The sequence below is a fragment of the Balaenoptera acutorostrata genome, chromosome 15, assembly GCF_949987535.1.
Source record: "Balaenoptera acutorostrata chromosome 15, mBalAcu1.1, whole genome shotgun sequence".
Lineage (NCBI taxonomy): Eukaryota > Metazoa > Chordata > Mammalia > Artiodactyla > Balaenopteridae > Balaenoptera > Balaenoptera acutorostrata.
The window spans coordinates 43,423,428-43,440,078 of NC_080078.1; the positions used below are offsets into that span (position 1 = coordinate 43,423,428).

At 45.7% G+C, this 16,651-nt stretch overlaps 1 protein-coding gene across 4 annotated transcripts in view; it reads left to right on the forward strand.

Annotated features, from left to right (window-relative positions):
* KIZ (kizuna centrosomal protein) overlaps positions 1–16,651 on the forward strand; it is a 114,013-nt gene that overhangs the window by 83,991 nt on the left and 13,371 nt on the right. For all 4 annotated transcript variants that reach the window (XM_007191883.2, XM_007191884.2, XM_007191885.2 and 1 more), the window contains 3 exons: positions 1,038–1,203; positions 2,416–2,481; positions 13,970–14,074. In XM_007191883.2, the coding sequence (XP_007191945.2) occupies positions 1,038–1,203; positions 2,416–2,481; positions 13,970–14,074 (337 nt within the window). The remainder of the gene's footprint in view (positions 1–1,037; positions 1,204–2,415; positions 2,482–13,969; positions 14,075–16,651) is intronic.

A 16,651-nucleotide genomic window follows, 5' to 3' on the forward strand; every position in this document is an offset into this window, starting at 1 on the left:
CCCCTTCCCTTTCACTTGAGGGTCTCAGGTCTATTCCCCACACAGTGGGTCGGACCCTGCCCCGTGTTTACTGCTGTCATCAGGTACCAGGGAGAGGTTGGTGCCACCACCTAGCGTTTCTCTCCCACCGCCAGGGCAGGCTTCCACTTCCGAGTAGGGGGAGAGAGAGGCTTGTGCTCTGGCAGCGGGACAGCGGCACCGATGGTTGTTCAGCTCTCTGGTCACCAGTATAGTTTTATTTCTTGGAGGAGTGCTGACCTGGAAATGCACCGGCATGAGTATTAACCTATCCTATTAAGTGCCACTTTTTCTCTACCTCTCACATTGGCTGTGGTAAAATCCCTGCCCACCTCCCTGCCCAGGACACTTCTGGCGATGTTGACAGTTCAGTGCCCTGTGAAAGCAGATAGGCCATGTGGCAGCTGAGTTTCCCCAAGCTCCCCCGCAGGCTTAGTGGCAAAGTACAGAGTGTCTTTATCCCTCATTGAAGGTTATGATTTCCAATAAGGTCGGCTCTCTTTTTGCTTTAGTGTATCCTCCTCCACCCCCAAGTTTTTCCACAATCTTCCCATTGAGGGGAAGTTCAGGGGTCATTTCTTGAAGAATGGGGATACCATAAGGTCACATTTTTCCAGATCTCCTTCTCAGTCCAAACCAACTCTGTCCTCACGTGCCTGAAAAACAGGATTCGTGCAGTGAAAGAGTAGATCTTGGATAAACCACCCAGGTTAACAGAGGTGGTCACGTCTCATATACATACTTCCCCAGTAGAAAAACATTGCATTACATAAGATTCAGTCCTCAAAAAATGTCTTCTTGTGAATGTAAGTTGTTGTAAAGGATTAAATTATGCTGGAAAATAATCAGGTGTTATTTTATCTTGAAGACATTTTAATTTCAGTTAAATGTCAGGAGACAAATTAAATCCTAAGTAAAGCTTAACCTAAAATAATATTTGAAGGGTGGGTCTTTGAGACCAAGGGGAATGTGACCACGGCTTGTTTTCATTTCTTTGTGCTTTCTTTTATACACCGTAGGCAACAGCATTATTGAAAAAAGGCCTCACAGGAGAGCATAAGGATAGGTCAGCTGTTCACAGCAGCGAATCATCTTGCAGCTTGCCATCCACTCTGAATGACAACAGTAGAATGAAGAACGGAAAGCCTGCTCTGTGGCTCAGCAGTGTTCCTACAAGGGAACAAGGTAGCTATTGTTAAGGGTCTGTCCGCAGCGAAACTGCATTCAGAATCAATGTGACATCCTCTTTCTCAAGGTGTGCCCGTAAAATAAAGCTTCTAAGGAATACCTGTGATTCAATATGCATGACATGTTACTTGTTTTATACCACCTTCCAGAAATAGGTGTTTCAAGACTGGGAAACCTAATTGTAGGTCTGCAGTTCTGCTGAATTTCCAATAAAATATGTTTTTGTAAGTTACGAAATCTTAACAGAATTAACAATTGACAGTATATACTTTTTGATCATCCCACAAGGATGAAGATGATTCCATTAAAATGATACCATAAAGAACTGAAGTTTTTGGTATCACCTAATAGAATTTACTCAAGATTATTAAACATTCTTTTTAATTATAATAGAACCTTATAAAAGTCTAAACAGATGATTAAGAATCAATGAATTGGGCTTCCCTGGTGGCGCAGTGGTTGGGAGTCTGCCTGCTAATGCAGGGGACACGGGTTCGAGCCCTGGTCTGGGAGGATCCCACATGCCACGGAGCGGCTGGGCCCGTGAGCCACAACTGCTGAGCCTGCGCGTCTGGAGCCTGTGCCCCGCAGCGGGAGGGGCCGCGATGGTGAGAGGCCCGCGCACCGCGATGAAGAGTGGCCCCCGCTTGCCGTAGCTGGAGAAAGCCCTCGCACGAACCGAGGACCCAGCACAGCCAAAAATAAATAAATAAATAAATAAATAAATAAATAAATAAATAAAGTAGCTATAAAATTTAAAAAAAAAAAGGAATCAATGAATTTATGACCCCAAAATTAAATAAGCAATTTTTAGTATCTGGAAATTGTGATTATTTTAGTGTTACTGTTAAGACGTGCCAGTAAACCGCTCTAATGGCGTTTCCAAGACAGCTGTGAGTTGCTCAGGATATGGCCAGAAGTTGATAACGTGCACAGGACCTCAGGCCCACTTGTGTTAAGCCCCACGCAAGTCTGATAGATGTAAGGCTAAATTATTTTGCATGAAAGCAGCATAGAGATACCTTAGCTTTCGAATAGGTTTTCTTTTAGTAACAGTGTATTTCAGACAAGAGATAAACTAACCAAAAAAAGAAGATGGGGAGGCAATGCAAATAAAAGGAATGGCAGTTAAAAAACCAAACAGACAAAGGCCTATTCCATCCATATAACCTTGAAATACATTTTTATTATCATATATTCGATTTTTAGAAGTTTCCAGTGGCTCCGGAGACGAGAGCGCAGAAGAAAGTGTGGCAGCGAGGATGCCAGTCACAGGTAAGGTCGTGGCTGCCTGAGGGCCTCAGATTCAACTTTCTTATGTAACCAAAACATTTCAGGTTAGTGGTGTGGACTCCGCAAAGAGCAAGTGCATTCCACTCCCACGTGCTGTAGCAAGGGATCGATCCTGAGGGCATGAGGTGTGAGCTTAGGTTAACATAAAGGAAGGTAGAAAATAACGCTGTCTGCTGAGTCCTTCAAAATTGTTACATGTTTACACGTGTGAGTGTCCCACCCCCCCATGAGCCTTTCAGCACCTGCGTCTGTGTGAAAAGGTCAGTCCCCATGGGGAACACCAGTCATTATATGGCCAACTACAGATGTTTCTGATTTCCCTCTTTTCTTTCCTGTAATAATTGAATGTGTCATTATACTGTAATAAGAGCAGGAAAAAAAACTGTGCTGGACAAGAAGCTTGCTTGTGCCTCAGTTACAAAGCCCATCTGATCATTAAAAAATTTTAGCAGTAAAGTTTCATTAAGATCTGTTAAGATTTCTGCACATGTGTTAGGTTTGTTTAGGTGAAATCTAAATGTCATTACTTATTTTAGTTTTAGAATATCAACAGCAGCAATTAGTATTCTGAACAGAGTTCTTATTTGTCGTACATCTAAATTTACTAGTACCTTATTTTGTAAAGTGGTGTGCTACTTCATTATAAATTCAAAGGTTTGACTTTAAATATTTGTACAAGTAAATACACCATTGCACCGAGGTACTGAGGCACGCATCTGCATATGTGTTAGTTTTGTTGTTTATAAGCAGAAGAGAATGGTTTCTTTTATGGCAATATGATTCATGGCTTGATGATTAATTTTAAACCCATGTATCTAGAATGAACTCTGATTTTGAAAAAGGAGTTTATCGTAGAGTAATTATTGTATATATTCTGCATCAGATAATATTTCACTCCAAAATACAGAGGTTTTCTTTTCTTTTAAACATTTTCCCTGGTGATACGTTTATTGCATTTTTATTCTTCATTTTGAGAAAACTCTGATAGAATTCCCTGTTTATTTTTTTATTAGTAGAGTTAATAGAAGTGTAGATGATCCCAAACTGCAGATATCCAAGAAGTCATTTGAATGCTTTCCTTTTGCATCTGCCTTTGCGTGCAGGATCTCTAATGACCTCTGAATTTGTTTCAGTTAGAATCCTAAGGGCTTGTTGGGGAGGAACCAGGAAGTGGCCTTGTTGCCTATTCTTCCTCATCTGTTCAGTATGAGTCAGTGACTGTCCCCAAATTAATACAGATGTAGTTTTCCCGTGGGACTTTTTAACTGAGATACTGTTGACGTGTAACATTACATCTGTGTCAGGTGCACGAGGTAATGGTTCACTGTTTGTAGACGTTGCAGGATGATCAGCACAGTCAGCCTCGTTGATCTCTGTCACCACACGTAGTTACAGTTGTTTTTCTTGTAATGAGAACTTGTAAGGTTTACGCTCCCAGCAACATTCAGCTGTGCGGCACCACAGTGTTAACTGTAGTCACAGTGCTGTACGTTCCATCCCCAGGACTTACTGACTTTATAACCGGAAGTTTGTGCCCTTTGACCCCCGTCACCTGTATCACTCACCCCCTACCCCCCCACCAGTAATCTCCAGTCTGTTCTCTGTATATCTCAGAATTTCTTCATAAGGGAGGAGATAGTCAAGTACCAGGGTTTCAAATCTTTCTTCTCTTCACGTGGGAAGAGGTGTGATGTACCTAGAAGTAATACGGACTATTTGCCATGAAGGTTTTTTTAAGAAATTGTCATTGATCCATCAGTAGTTCGCAGTTAAAAAAATGCTTTGTGCCTGTTATAGGCCAAAGAAGTAGGCATATAAAGTGACCTGGGGGATGTGAAAAAAGCTTTCCGAAGCATTTTCTTAGTGGGAGCCTTGCCGTTCTGCGCCCTGCCACCACACCCCTCCTCCTTGGCACGTCCCGGCAGGTTCCTGCCGGAGGCCTTGTGCACCTCTGCTTTGCATATTCCATGGTCTCTGCGTATTCCTTGGTTGCATCTGTCGTTGCAGCTGCTTTGATCTCCAAGTTCTTGACCTTCATCTCTTTACTAAATGTTTATGTCTTTTGCCATGATTATTTGGAGATTTGGCCTTTGGTGAAGTAAGGCAGGTGTATCGTTTGATTTAAGATAATGGAGGCCACCTCCTCCTTTGTAATAGTTCTGTTGAGGCTCTCCTGTCTGTGTGGGCCGCAGTCCTTCTGGAATATTCCACAGAGAAGGAACATTTGCGAGGCTGCCCTCTGGGAGTTGAGGAGATGTGGCGGTGCATCCTGGGCTTTGGCATCAGCCGTTGTTGTCAGCTCTTTACTTCCTGCTCTGTTTCTTCACCCGTCTGAGCCCCCGACCTGGGCTACTTTAGTGTAACTAAACCCAGGTGATGTCAGGATTGAAAGTGACTTGTTAAAGCTGCTTCCTGCATCGACAACTGGCAGGTTACAGTAGTAACTTTGGACGGTTCGGAAGTGTTCATCCTCAGTGTGGGTGCTTCTGTGTGATTCTGCTTTATAGCCATCTCCCAAGGGATATGGTAGAGAGAGGCCACGGGGAAATCAGGGTCCGGCACAGGAGATTGGGCAGAAGCTCTGAAGTTACACCGTTTTCAGAATGATGAGGGTTCTGGGAAAGTTTAACCTGAGAAGGGCACAAAAGCTATCCTTAAATATTTGCGGGGCTGCCAGATTTACCGAGCATAGTCATAGAGTGTAGCTCGGGGGCCCTGTTAGTGAGTGTTGCAGCGAAGGAATCCACACCCAGTAACAGCAAAACTCTCTAGCTTTTTTAGTTGGGTGTCTTCCGGGCATGAGGTTCTGTGCCAGGGCTTGAACCGTGGCAGGAACCTGCTCTCTAGAGGGGCTCCGTGGAAGGGTTCTTGCTTCTGGGAGCACTGACATTGCTTCTAATCTAAGCCTGTGATTCTCATTCTGTAGTGAAGGGATCAAATGAGCCGACGTTCTCATTCATTTCCCTTCTTATTGCGTATCCCCACCACTTAAAGAGTTTGCTGTCGCTCTGAAGGCACCAGCCTTGTTAGTCGCCGTCATGGGGAATGTGAGTTTCACACTAGTTCCTGTCATCTGTGCGGAGACTTACGTACACACCCTCCTGCACACACACCCACGCACAAAACCACAGCCTGTGATCTGCTTGTTAACACAGGCTACCCCTTCCTTTAGTCTGGTTGTTCACACTAAAGAATCCAGGTCAAAATCAAAGATTAATGTGATTATCTATGAGTGTGTGGTTTTCTTTATTTAAGAATAATATATAATTTGCATATATGTTACACCTTTACTTGGGCTGAGTCCAGGGAATACCGGGGACAGCCAAAGGCCAGGTCCCTGCCCTCCTAAGCCTCCATCGTCTCTAACCTTCACAGGAGCCCTGCAGGTAAGCAAATCATCCTACAGATGGTCCAACATACTTGGAAAGATTGAGAGCCCTGTTCAGGGCCATATAGCCAGTGTGTCAGATCTTGAATCACACTCAAATTTCAGGAATTAAGCCCTGAAGTCCTTCCGTCCCACCACGCAGCCTCTTTTGTTTTATAAGAGAGGTGCCTGCATCAGGGCGTTTGGACCAGTTAAACATCAGTTTGTATCTTAACAAAAGATGAGCCCTGCAAGGATGATTTTGAGAGTGATGATGAGCAAAGCCTGGAGAGGTGGGCAGCTCTTGAGGATTTCTGAGTGTGGACTGTCCTGGGGTGGCCCTTGTAAAGGGGAGTGAGCCTGTACCCCTAGGCGAGCCTGAGACCACGAGCGGGTACAGGACAGTCAGGTCAGTGTTTCCCTGGAGCACTTAGGCCAGGATTGAAGCCATGCTTGTCTAGATTATGAGAGAAAGTCTCCCTCTGAACTACTCATACCCCCAAAGTAAAATTTCCCACATTGGTAATTTTATTGGTATTTATACTATATTTACCTTTGAGGATTTGGTGAGTTTTAATTTTAGTAAATGATGCAGCTTATGCTGAATGTCATGAAAACCCAGCCCCGACACAGTATCTGGCACACAACGGGCACTCATTTCATCAAACAAATGAATAAAAATGAAAGTCCTAAGGAGTTTCCTTAAGCGCTTGTTGATTTAGGCCAGAACACCGTCTCTTTCCATCAGTCACTCCACCGGTACTTTCCCACCCACGTGCCCATCCTGGCAAAACTCATCTCCTTAAGCTCCATGTGAAAAGGGCTCTCAGCTTTTATCTCAAGAGGATTAAGCCTCTAAGAATGTCCATTCAGCCTCTCGTTCTTTTGACACCAGTTCTCTTGGTCAAGCTGTGTTGGAAGTGGCTGCCTGACGGTGCCAGTTCTCACTGATATTCTTTGGCAAGCTGAAATATTCCAGGTCGGGCTGAGGTACGTCCATTGAGAAGCTCTGTGGGAGGTCAGCCTAGATTTGCAGGGTGCTTTGGGGGCTGCGGGCAGGGCTTCCCCAAACATCATGGCTTGAGTTTCGCATTAGATTGGGAAAAGGCTGGAAATACACGATGGCCGCGTTGTCACCGGTGACTAGATTTATCCTGGGAGAGAAAACTGCAGTGACAACCGAGGACTGCGGAGTCCAGTGGCAAAGCACTTCTACTCCTGAGGCTTTCCGGAGACTGCGCCTCACCAGTTCTGTCCCGGAAATGCACAGTCAGGTCAGGATGCCTTACTTGCTGTGCCTGGGGAAGGGAGCCCAGGGAAGCACCGTGTGCTGCTGGGTTGGCCCTGGCCCCGTCTCTGTGGCAGGGGTCTGGCTGCTCATGACAGCAGAGAACTCCTCACTCAGGACGTTGCAGGCTGGTGGTGCCTGTTTAACGTGGTCATGGAAGAATGGAAGGCACCTTTCTGAAGAGCTCTTGATTGGGTGCTTTCAAGGAAATGAACTCAGAAGTGCCTGAGAAATTCTCCTCAGTGGTTGCACAGCAGAATCCCGTGTAGAGCTTTAAAACAGACCCACACCCCAGCCACACCCTGGACCGGGTGCCCCAGAACCTCCAGGCCTGAGCCCCAGGCATCAGTCTTGTGTAACACACCAGGTGACTCCCCGGGTTTGAGAACCGTGGAGCAGGGGATCTCAAAGCCGAAAGAGCCCTTGTAGGTCATGCTGTGAAACACCCTTATTTTATGCAAGAGACTTGAGTGGAGAGAGGGGAGAGGTTGGGCTTTAGATATTTCAGTACAGTCGGGGGTCAGAGAGGGTGTGATTTCCCTAGGGCTGCTGTGGCAAAGTGCCATGAGCTTAGAACCACAGAAATGATTTCTCTCACAGTTGTGGGTGCTAGAAGTCCAAAATCAAAGTGGCAGCAGGGCCCTCTGAAAGCTTCCGGGAGCATCCTTCCTGGCCTGTGGCAGCCTCTGGTGGCTCCTGGTTTGTGGCAGCGTGACTCCAGTCTCTGCCTCCGTCCTCACGTCGCCGCCGCCTGTGTCTCCGTGTCCTCTTCCCAGCAGGACAGCAGTCACTGGATTTAGGGCCCAGTGTAAATCCAGGATGAGTTCATCTTGAGATCCTTAGCTAATTACATCTGCAAAGATCCTGTTTACAGATAATGTCACATGCTGAGGTTCTGGGTGGTCGTGAATTTGGGGGAAACACTAGTCAACCCGGTACAGGGGGTGGGGAGGGATTTCTTCATATTTCACACTGCCGGCTTCTGGTTCATCGTGTACAGTGATTGTTCCTGGCCCTACTATAGATGATGATGATGATGATGAGAATATTATTGTCTTTATTTCCGAATCTTCTCATTTTATAAATCATTGAGTACAAATTGCTAGAAAGTTGCTTTTAAAGACTATTTAATTATGCCATTAAGATACAGCTTCCTGATCAAAATTACTCAAAAGTTAAAGATTCCATGACCTTGAGAGTTGAAAATTCACCTCCCATGGCTGAGCAGTGTTACATGGTTAGGAATTTTCATGTGAAGTAATATCAGCAAAACTGTTTCAGTTCAGTTTTTAAACGTTCATTAAAGGTCAGTTACAAGCCTGGCACTTATTTTCAGGTGTAATTGTTGAACTGCCCCATAGAAATTCAGAATGTGATGGAAACACCTATTTCCTGAAGCATCTCCAGGCAGCTCATCTGAACGGGGAGCTTTTCCCTTCTCTGTGCATCTGCCCTCCCTGTGCGAGGACAGAGGAAACCTGGACAGGAGGCTCCCAGGCCCAGGATAGCTGGTAGAGTGGTGGTTACCGTGGAAAGTCTAGATACGAAAAGTAATTCCAGTTATGGAGCCAGCCTATGTGCCCCACGTTCACCTAGACGTGTGGCTCTTTTGTTTTAAAATTTATTTATTTTTGGCTGCGCCGGGTCTTTGTTGCTGCGCGCAGGCTTTCTCTAGTTGCGGTACGCAGCCTTCTCATTGTGGTGGCTTCTCTTGTTGTGGAGCACAGGCTCTAGGCACGTGGGCTTCAGTAGTTGTGGAATGCGGACTCAGTAGTTGTGGCTCGCGGGCTCAGTAGCTGTGGCGCACAGGCTTAGTTGCTCCGCAGCATGTGGGATCTTCCCAGACCAGGGATCGAACCCGTGTCCCCTGCATTGGCAGGTGGATTCTTAATCACTGCGCCACCAAGGAAGTCCCGTGTGGTATTTTTTTTTTTAATTCCTAAACATAGATGAGTTTTCTGTATTTTCAGAGTTGTGAAAGCACCCTTAGCCTAATAGTTTCTTGTTTTAATTTGAGTAGATTGCTAGACAAGTGATTTCTGGGTTTTAAGTAATAGTATTTACCTTTAGAATTAATTTTAGAGTTACATCCCACAATTTTTGTTTTATTTTGCAGAGACAACTGGGTTTGCTCCATCAGCAACACATCTAGTGCAGTGTGAATGAAAAATTGGCATGGGTGCAGAAATACATGAAAAGCGATAGCCCTGGGAAACTCGTGGGCAGAAACTATTTTTCGAATTTAAGTTTAGAATTTCTACACGCTTCCTAGAGGAATCAGTTATCCTTCCTGACTCAGAGACGCTGTAGTTTCTAGCGTTCAGGGTTTTCTAGCTGTAGTATGGTTCAGGGTTTTCTAGCTGTAGTATGGCATTGTTTGCATCTCCTTTTGTTATTCCCTCTCTTCTTTTCTTCACCAGGGATTTCTGCGAAAGCCAGGCCGAGCCTCTGCCTTGGAGACGGAGACACCCCTCAGAGGCTGGGGAACCACGTGTTTATCTGGCTCTTGTAATGGGTTGTTAAAAGCACTTGTTCACCAGATATTTTCTTTTTCTTTTTCTTTGTAGATTTAGAAGTATTTTAGCAGGTGTACATTTGCATATAAAAGAGAATGAAAGATAAGAAGTTGAGGCTTTTTCTTTCTCTCCTCAGCATCATCCCTCTCCTGCCTCCCTTTATTCAGCACATTTTCATTTTCTTTCTCTGTTCCCATTTTCTAGACAAAATGCGTATCAAAAAGAAAAAAACAATCTCGGTGATCCGTCACCACTTGGCAGGAAGATAGGTGATGGGGTTCAGCCAGCTTGTGTAACAGAGTAAGGAAAAATATGTTTCTTTCGTTGTGTCGTCAGTCTGGGGTTGATAGCTAAGGGTAGATTTTCACCCCTGGACCCCTTGCCTTATTTTGTATTTTCAGCCGCAAAAGTTTCTACTTTTGAAACTCAGTCTCGACGCAGCTTTGAGTGTGTGATGGAAGCCTGACTGAGCAGCCCGGAGCTGGAAGCTTGCGCCTGCGTGTACACTACTTCTGTGTGCGCCAGAGCATCTAGTTGAAAATCATTGTATTCTTAGAAGTGCTTGTTTTATCTAATTGTTTGCACTACTCAGTATTTTTCTGAGGGTTTGACATTAGTGACGGGAGGAAGTATTTCTCTGGAGTTCTGAGTCACAGGCTACAAAGTGAAGCCTTAAGGGTCCACCCAGTCCTCGAATTTGCAGACTTACGGTGTCCGTGCAGTTAAGACTCAGGTCTTTTCACCTTGGAAATATTGATATATGACCCTCGTCCCGACCTTGTTTACAGCAGGCCAACTGGAACCTCCAGCTTTGTTGCTTTCGCTCCTCTGTCTGTTCACTCATTCATTTAACAGCTGAATTTGCAGGGCTACGCCGTGCGGCTTTCAGCCACTTGATTCCTCACTGTCCTTCTTCCCTCCAGAAAAGCCTGGGCCTGAAGTGCCACAGACTTCAACTCCGTGGCTTTGCTTTATGCCGTTGGCGTCCTGGCCAAGTCTTCTAGGCTGTTCCAGGAGAATGTCTGAATTGTTTGAGCAAAAAGTATACTCTTGCTTCCAAAAATTCTGGAATCTGGTCCGTTTGATACAGACAGCGCCCTAGCAATTTCCAGACAGCTGTTGCAGCCTCCTTGATCCTATGTCCCGGGCTACGTCAGCTCTTTTAGCGGAGAAAGCTATCCTTAACATCTAGCTTGTATCCCTTGGCTGAAGTTTTGCTCTTGAGTGTTCTTGTGCCACATTCAGTGAACACAGAAGAAGTTGCTCACCGCCGTCTAGTTTCAAGGTTGCAAGTATGTTCTGTGTGGCCTGTGCAGTGTTTTAATTTTTTCTTAAGCCAGAAGTCTGGCAAGACTAGGCCCGCTTTCCCGGCTGGCAGCAGTCGGCCGTGGCCACAGAACAGCTGTTCCCTCTGGACAGGGTGTGAGCTCTCCCTCCAGCCATGGGGCCCACCCCTCCCACCGCTCCCGTCTGGCCAGAGTCACATGTGTGGTCCTGCCGGGCCCCAGAGAGTGTCTGCACTGACAGTCCTGCCCTGTCCTCTCTGCTGCAGAATCTGTGTACTTGAACCCCCCTTCCCTTGTTTCTACACAGGCTGTGTAACCTGTAACCTCTCCTGATCGTTTTTTTAACCCAACCTTGATTTTGTTTTTCCTTTCTGGGTCATCTCTCAGTTCTTCGTCTGCTGTTTTGTGCAGCTCTTCTGACTAAAGTAAGAGTGAATAAGGATATCAGGTGCCGTGGGAGAACGACTCCAGTCCTGAGCGTCTGCTCCAACCCCTCTGGCTGCTTTGGGGTCGCTGGTCCTGCCTCAGTTAGTGTTTATTCCTCCAAGGGAGTGCACGTAATCCTTTCACCTTTTAAACCTCACTCTGCGCTGAAACCATTAAGAAGCATGCATTGGAGGTGAGGGCAGGCGACGTGCCTGGCGGTCCTCAGCTGGACCGTGCCAACCCTTGATTACTCGGGCCAGGGCCGCCACATCCCACATAAAAACTGTCCAGACGGCCTCCAGTGACTCTGCTTGGAGACGGACCACAGGAGGTTTAAGGATCAAATGCCCGTGAGGAGCCAGGGGTGGGAAGCGGGTGGGCTCTGGCTGCGTGGGCGGGAGAGATGAGCTTTCTCCCTCCAAACTGTTGTACCGTTGAAAGCAGACTGAGGCAGCCTGGACGGGCAGCCCAGTGAGAGAGTCCGAGTCCTTCGAGAAGGACGGGCAGGCCGCCAGTGTGGCAGGCATGTGGAGGTGATTTCCAAGCACTAGGATGGCCTCTGGGCTGGGGTGACTCGCTGCCCGGTCCTCCCTCCCAGGCTCAGACCAGCGATGAGATCCATTCCGTCTTGTATTTGGACAGAATACTTAATCCCCCACCCCCAATCTGAAATCACCTCACAACTACTAACCTGATAGTTTGCACAAAAATCCTCTCCTGAAAATAAATAGCACATGTTTTCCTGGTTTCTGAGAAGCCTGAGAGCTGGCTTACTGGAGTCAAATGATTTCCCTTCAGACGGTAGACAGCAGAGCCCAGCTCCAGCTTCCAGCCGCCAGGAGCCTTTGTTCATCAAGAAGCTGCTCTCCTTTCTCTCTTTCTCTCCCCTCTTTCCCCGCTTCCTTCCTTCATTTCTCTTTAAAAAAATGTCTTTCTTTTTTTTGCTATCTTTTCCTTGACCAAATAAGTTTCATTGAATGCAGAAATAGCACATGGCCATTAAAATCTGGATTTGTATCCTAAAAGCTGAAAATCTTTTTGGCTGATCTTTCTAAAATAAAAACAAAACAGCATTTTCATCTGTTTTACAGTGATTCTTTACCTTTTTAGAATTCAGACACTCCACCTTTGATTTTATTAATACCTTACCCCCTCAACAGATTACCTGACATTGAATCTGAGGTGATAAGGATGTTAGGATTAATCGGAGAGTGTTATGATGCACTCCTGTCGGAGCCGCCCTGGGACAATGGGACTAACCTACAGCAAGAAACACTTTCTATCCCAGCCCACTTCCCCACACACACACAGATGTTACACAAAACAGTATTTTCCCCTCGTGCATGTACTGCATCTGGTGTTTTCTTTTTTTTTTTTTTTTTTTAATTTTTTTTTTTTTTTTTAAGGATTTTCTTATTTTTATTTATTTATTTATTTTTATTTTTGGCTGTGTTGGGTCTTCGGCTCGTGCGAGGGCTTTCTCCAGTTGCGGCAAGCGGGGGCCACTCTTCATCGCGGTGCGGGGACCGCTCTTCATCGCGGTGCGCGGGCCTTTCTCTATCGCGGCCCCTCCCGTCGCGGGGCACAGGCTCCAGACGCGCAGGCTCAGCAATTGTGGCTCACGGGCCCAGCCGCTCCGCGGCACGCGGGATCCTCCCAGACCAGGGCTCGAACCCGTGTCCCCTGCACTAGCAGGCAGACTCTCAACCACTGCGCCACCAGGGAAGCCCTGGTGTTTTCTTTATTAAAGTTTTCAAACTATCAATGCTAGTTCCAATGGACACTGATTTCACAATCCAGCAATGTTAAAAGATGTTGCCTTAGGATTTATTATTTTCAGAGTTAAGAGTCCCTGATCTGTGCATATTTTAATTACATAGCAGTTACTACTCAAAAATATGATGCTCATTTTAAATACTTATTTTTTATCTTGACTGATTCTCAGTAGGGCAAGGTAAGTTATATTTTTCTCCTTCAGCATGATGGTAGTTTTAACCAGTAATAACGGGCCTTGTGGTTCAGTTCTTAAACTGAACCAGCAAGCACAGGAATGCAGCCGATGGCCAGCCCCTGGAGCTGACACGGGAATCCTTTAGTTAGTGGCCATGTTGAGAGTGTGGCCATGGGTGCTGTTTTGCTGTGTCTCTGCTAAAACTCTATCTCTGCATCCTCCGCTTCACCCAGGAGTCCTTGAGACCTGAGGCAATGGGGAAGCTTGTGTCACTCAGGTCCTTCACGGGACCCTTCTTTAGTATTCTTCCCAACAGTCTTCCCCACTTTAACTTAGAGTAGGGCTAAGGGCTCTGTCGATTGTTTCCTTTGACACGTAAAAGTTTTTAAGTTTGCTGTAGTCCTGTTTGTCTTTATTTTGTTGACTGTGCTTTTGGTGTTGTGTCCAAGAAATCACTGCCAAATCCGATATCCTAAAGCTTTTCTCTTGCGTATTCTGCTAGGAAATTAATAGTTTTAGGTCTTATATTTAAGTCTTTAATCCTTTCTGATTTGATTTTTGTGTATGATGTAAGGTAAGAACTTCATTGTTTTGCCTGTGGGTATCCTGTTACCTGGGACTTTTTCTCATCTATAGAAACGAAAGCCTACCAGATGCTGAAACAGTCTACCCTTCAGGACAGTGCACACCAAGCTGAAGACGGATTCCAGAAGGCTGAGGCCTCTGCATCACAGCTGTCAGGTAAGCAGGGCGGACAAGCCAGCATCTGGGAGACCCGGGGCTACGGCCAGGGCTGTGTTCAGGGAAGTGTTATGATGCGCTCCTGTCGGAGGTTTCTGGAGTTTGCTTTGTAACAAGTTGTCACCATCTCAGAATGAGCCAGTACTTTTCTAGTCCTTAATGAACAGGAGTTTGGAAGAAGCTTCCCTCCAGGATGTGTGCTGGCGATGGCCTTACAGGCCCTTGGATTCTGCCTGACGTGTCACAATGGTACCTTGTCGCTAAGCACCACAGGAGACACCCCAAATTCCTTCCCTTCCCACCTCTTCCCAGTTTGTTAATCAGCAGTGGGGAGTGTCATCTGGGCTACCTCCCTTGCCTGAATGATGGGGGATTTGGGGTTCTTCAAATGAAAAGACTGTAAATCCCAGTAAGAGCTCAATTTTAAGCTTAAATGTAGTTCCTTCAATTTAGGATTTTTGTTTTAATTGAAATCTTCTTAGTTTTCTTATACGTTATTATTGTATTTTTATTATTTTTCAGTGGTTTTTGCTTTATCACACTTCTTTCTTTTTTTTTTTGGTATAAGTCACCTCAACTCCCTTTGTGAAAGTAAACGGATTAATAACAGAAGGAAGTATACTTTAACGACTTTTTTTTTTTTTTTTTTTTTGGCTGTGCTGCGTAGCTTGCGGGATCTTAGTTCCCCAAACAGGGATCAAACCCAGGCCCATGGCATTTGAAAGCACCAAGTCCTAACCACTGGACTGTCAGGGAACTCCCTCTAATTTTTTTTTTATTATTATTGATTAATTTATTTATTTTTGGCTTTTTCTTATTTTATCCCAGTGGCCTGGGATAGAACCAGGGAAGTCCCCACTCTAATTTTTATATAAACCACCACGCTGGGATTTCACCTATCAGAATGAATTTCTCCTATCAGAATGAATTTCACCTATCAGAATTATTTCACCTATCAGAATGATTTCTTAATATCACATAATTCCCAGTCCATATTCAGATTTCTCAATTGTCTCAAAGATATCTCCACCAGACAGACATTTTTTTGAGGGAGATATTTATGGTACATCAGACTTAGCTGTCTGTCTTTGGAGAGCTATTTCCTAGATAATATTAATGTTAGAGTTACTGCAAAATTCAGTTATTTTGGTTGTTGTGAGGATTCAGTGAGCTAGTGCAGGTTAAATGCCAGCACAGTGCCTGGTAGAGAAAAGCCCCCAGGGAGGGCTGGCCATGTTGGTGGTGGTGGTGATTTGAACTCCGCAAACATGAGACATTGTAGTTTGTTGAGGTATAAACAGGCCTCTGCCCCAATGGAGGTCTGCATCACTCTAGAAAGATACAGCTCTTGTGAGCCCTTCACTGTTTTTTTGTTTTTAATTTATTTTTTTTTAATTTATTTTTGGCTGCATTGGGTCTTTGTTGCTGCATGCGGGCTTTCTCTAGTTGCAGCGAGTGGGGGCCATTCTTCGTTGCAGTGCGTGGGCTTCTCATCAAGGTGGCTTCTCTTGTTGCGGAGCATGGGCTCTAGGAGCGTGGGCTTCAGTAGTTGTGGCATGTGGGCTCAGTAATTGTGGCTCGCGGGCTCTAGAGCACAGGCTCAGTAGTTGTGGTGCACGGGCTTAGTTGCTCCACGGCATGTGGGATCTTCCCGGACCAGGGCTCGAACCCGTGTACACTGCGTTGGCAGGCGGATTCTTAACCACTGCACCACCAGGGAAGCCCTATTCACTGTTTTGCTTTTCATCACTTTCTTCACATTTGAATCACAGAACCAGAATCCAGAGGGATCTCAGAAAGTATTTATCCAACCCCCTCATTTTACAAATTACCCAAGAGAGTAATGCCTCTTTTGGAGCATTACAACCCATTAGCAGGCATACATGGTTTGGAGGGTGACTCTACAGATGTGATTTTGGTAAGTATATTTTGGATGGCTAATAGGACAGGCTCAAACAATGAGTAAATTTGACATAAGTTGTAGTCCCTTGGATGTGTATCAAAAATTATAGTACTATTAATATGCTAATGATTAACATACGAATTTGTTCATATGACGTGATCCACACAACACGGGTTGTACAGCCAAGCACCCCTCGATTCGGTTCCCTTCCTCCACAGTCAAAATCATACCGTGTGCTTTGTAAGACATTGGGATCCTCGAAGTGCTCCTGGTAGTGTTGGATGGCGTTGGAGTTAGATGCTGGCTCTGGAGTTTACTGTGCATTCGGTCATGCATCACGTTTTCATTCTCGCCCTCACCCTGACCCTAGGGACTTCTCTGAGCTCCCAAGAGAAGCAGGCGGTGGGTGGGAGGGCCACGTGCCCGGTGTGGAACGTCACACACTGTCACACACTGAACGCAGAGCCACCCCAGATGTAACCATGGATGAGGAGGCAAGTGGCTCATCTCCTGTGTCAGGCGCCAGGTCTCTGTCTCCACACCTGTCTCCAAGGAAGCCACTTTGTTTTCATGTCTGAAAAGACCTGGTCCCGTTAAGCGGGTGCAGACCCTCTAGGGGCCGAACATACACATTGTTAAGAGAACCACTTTGCCTCAGAGGTTACAAGCAGGCA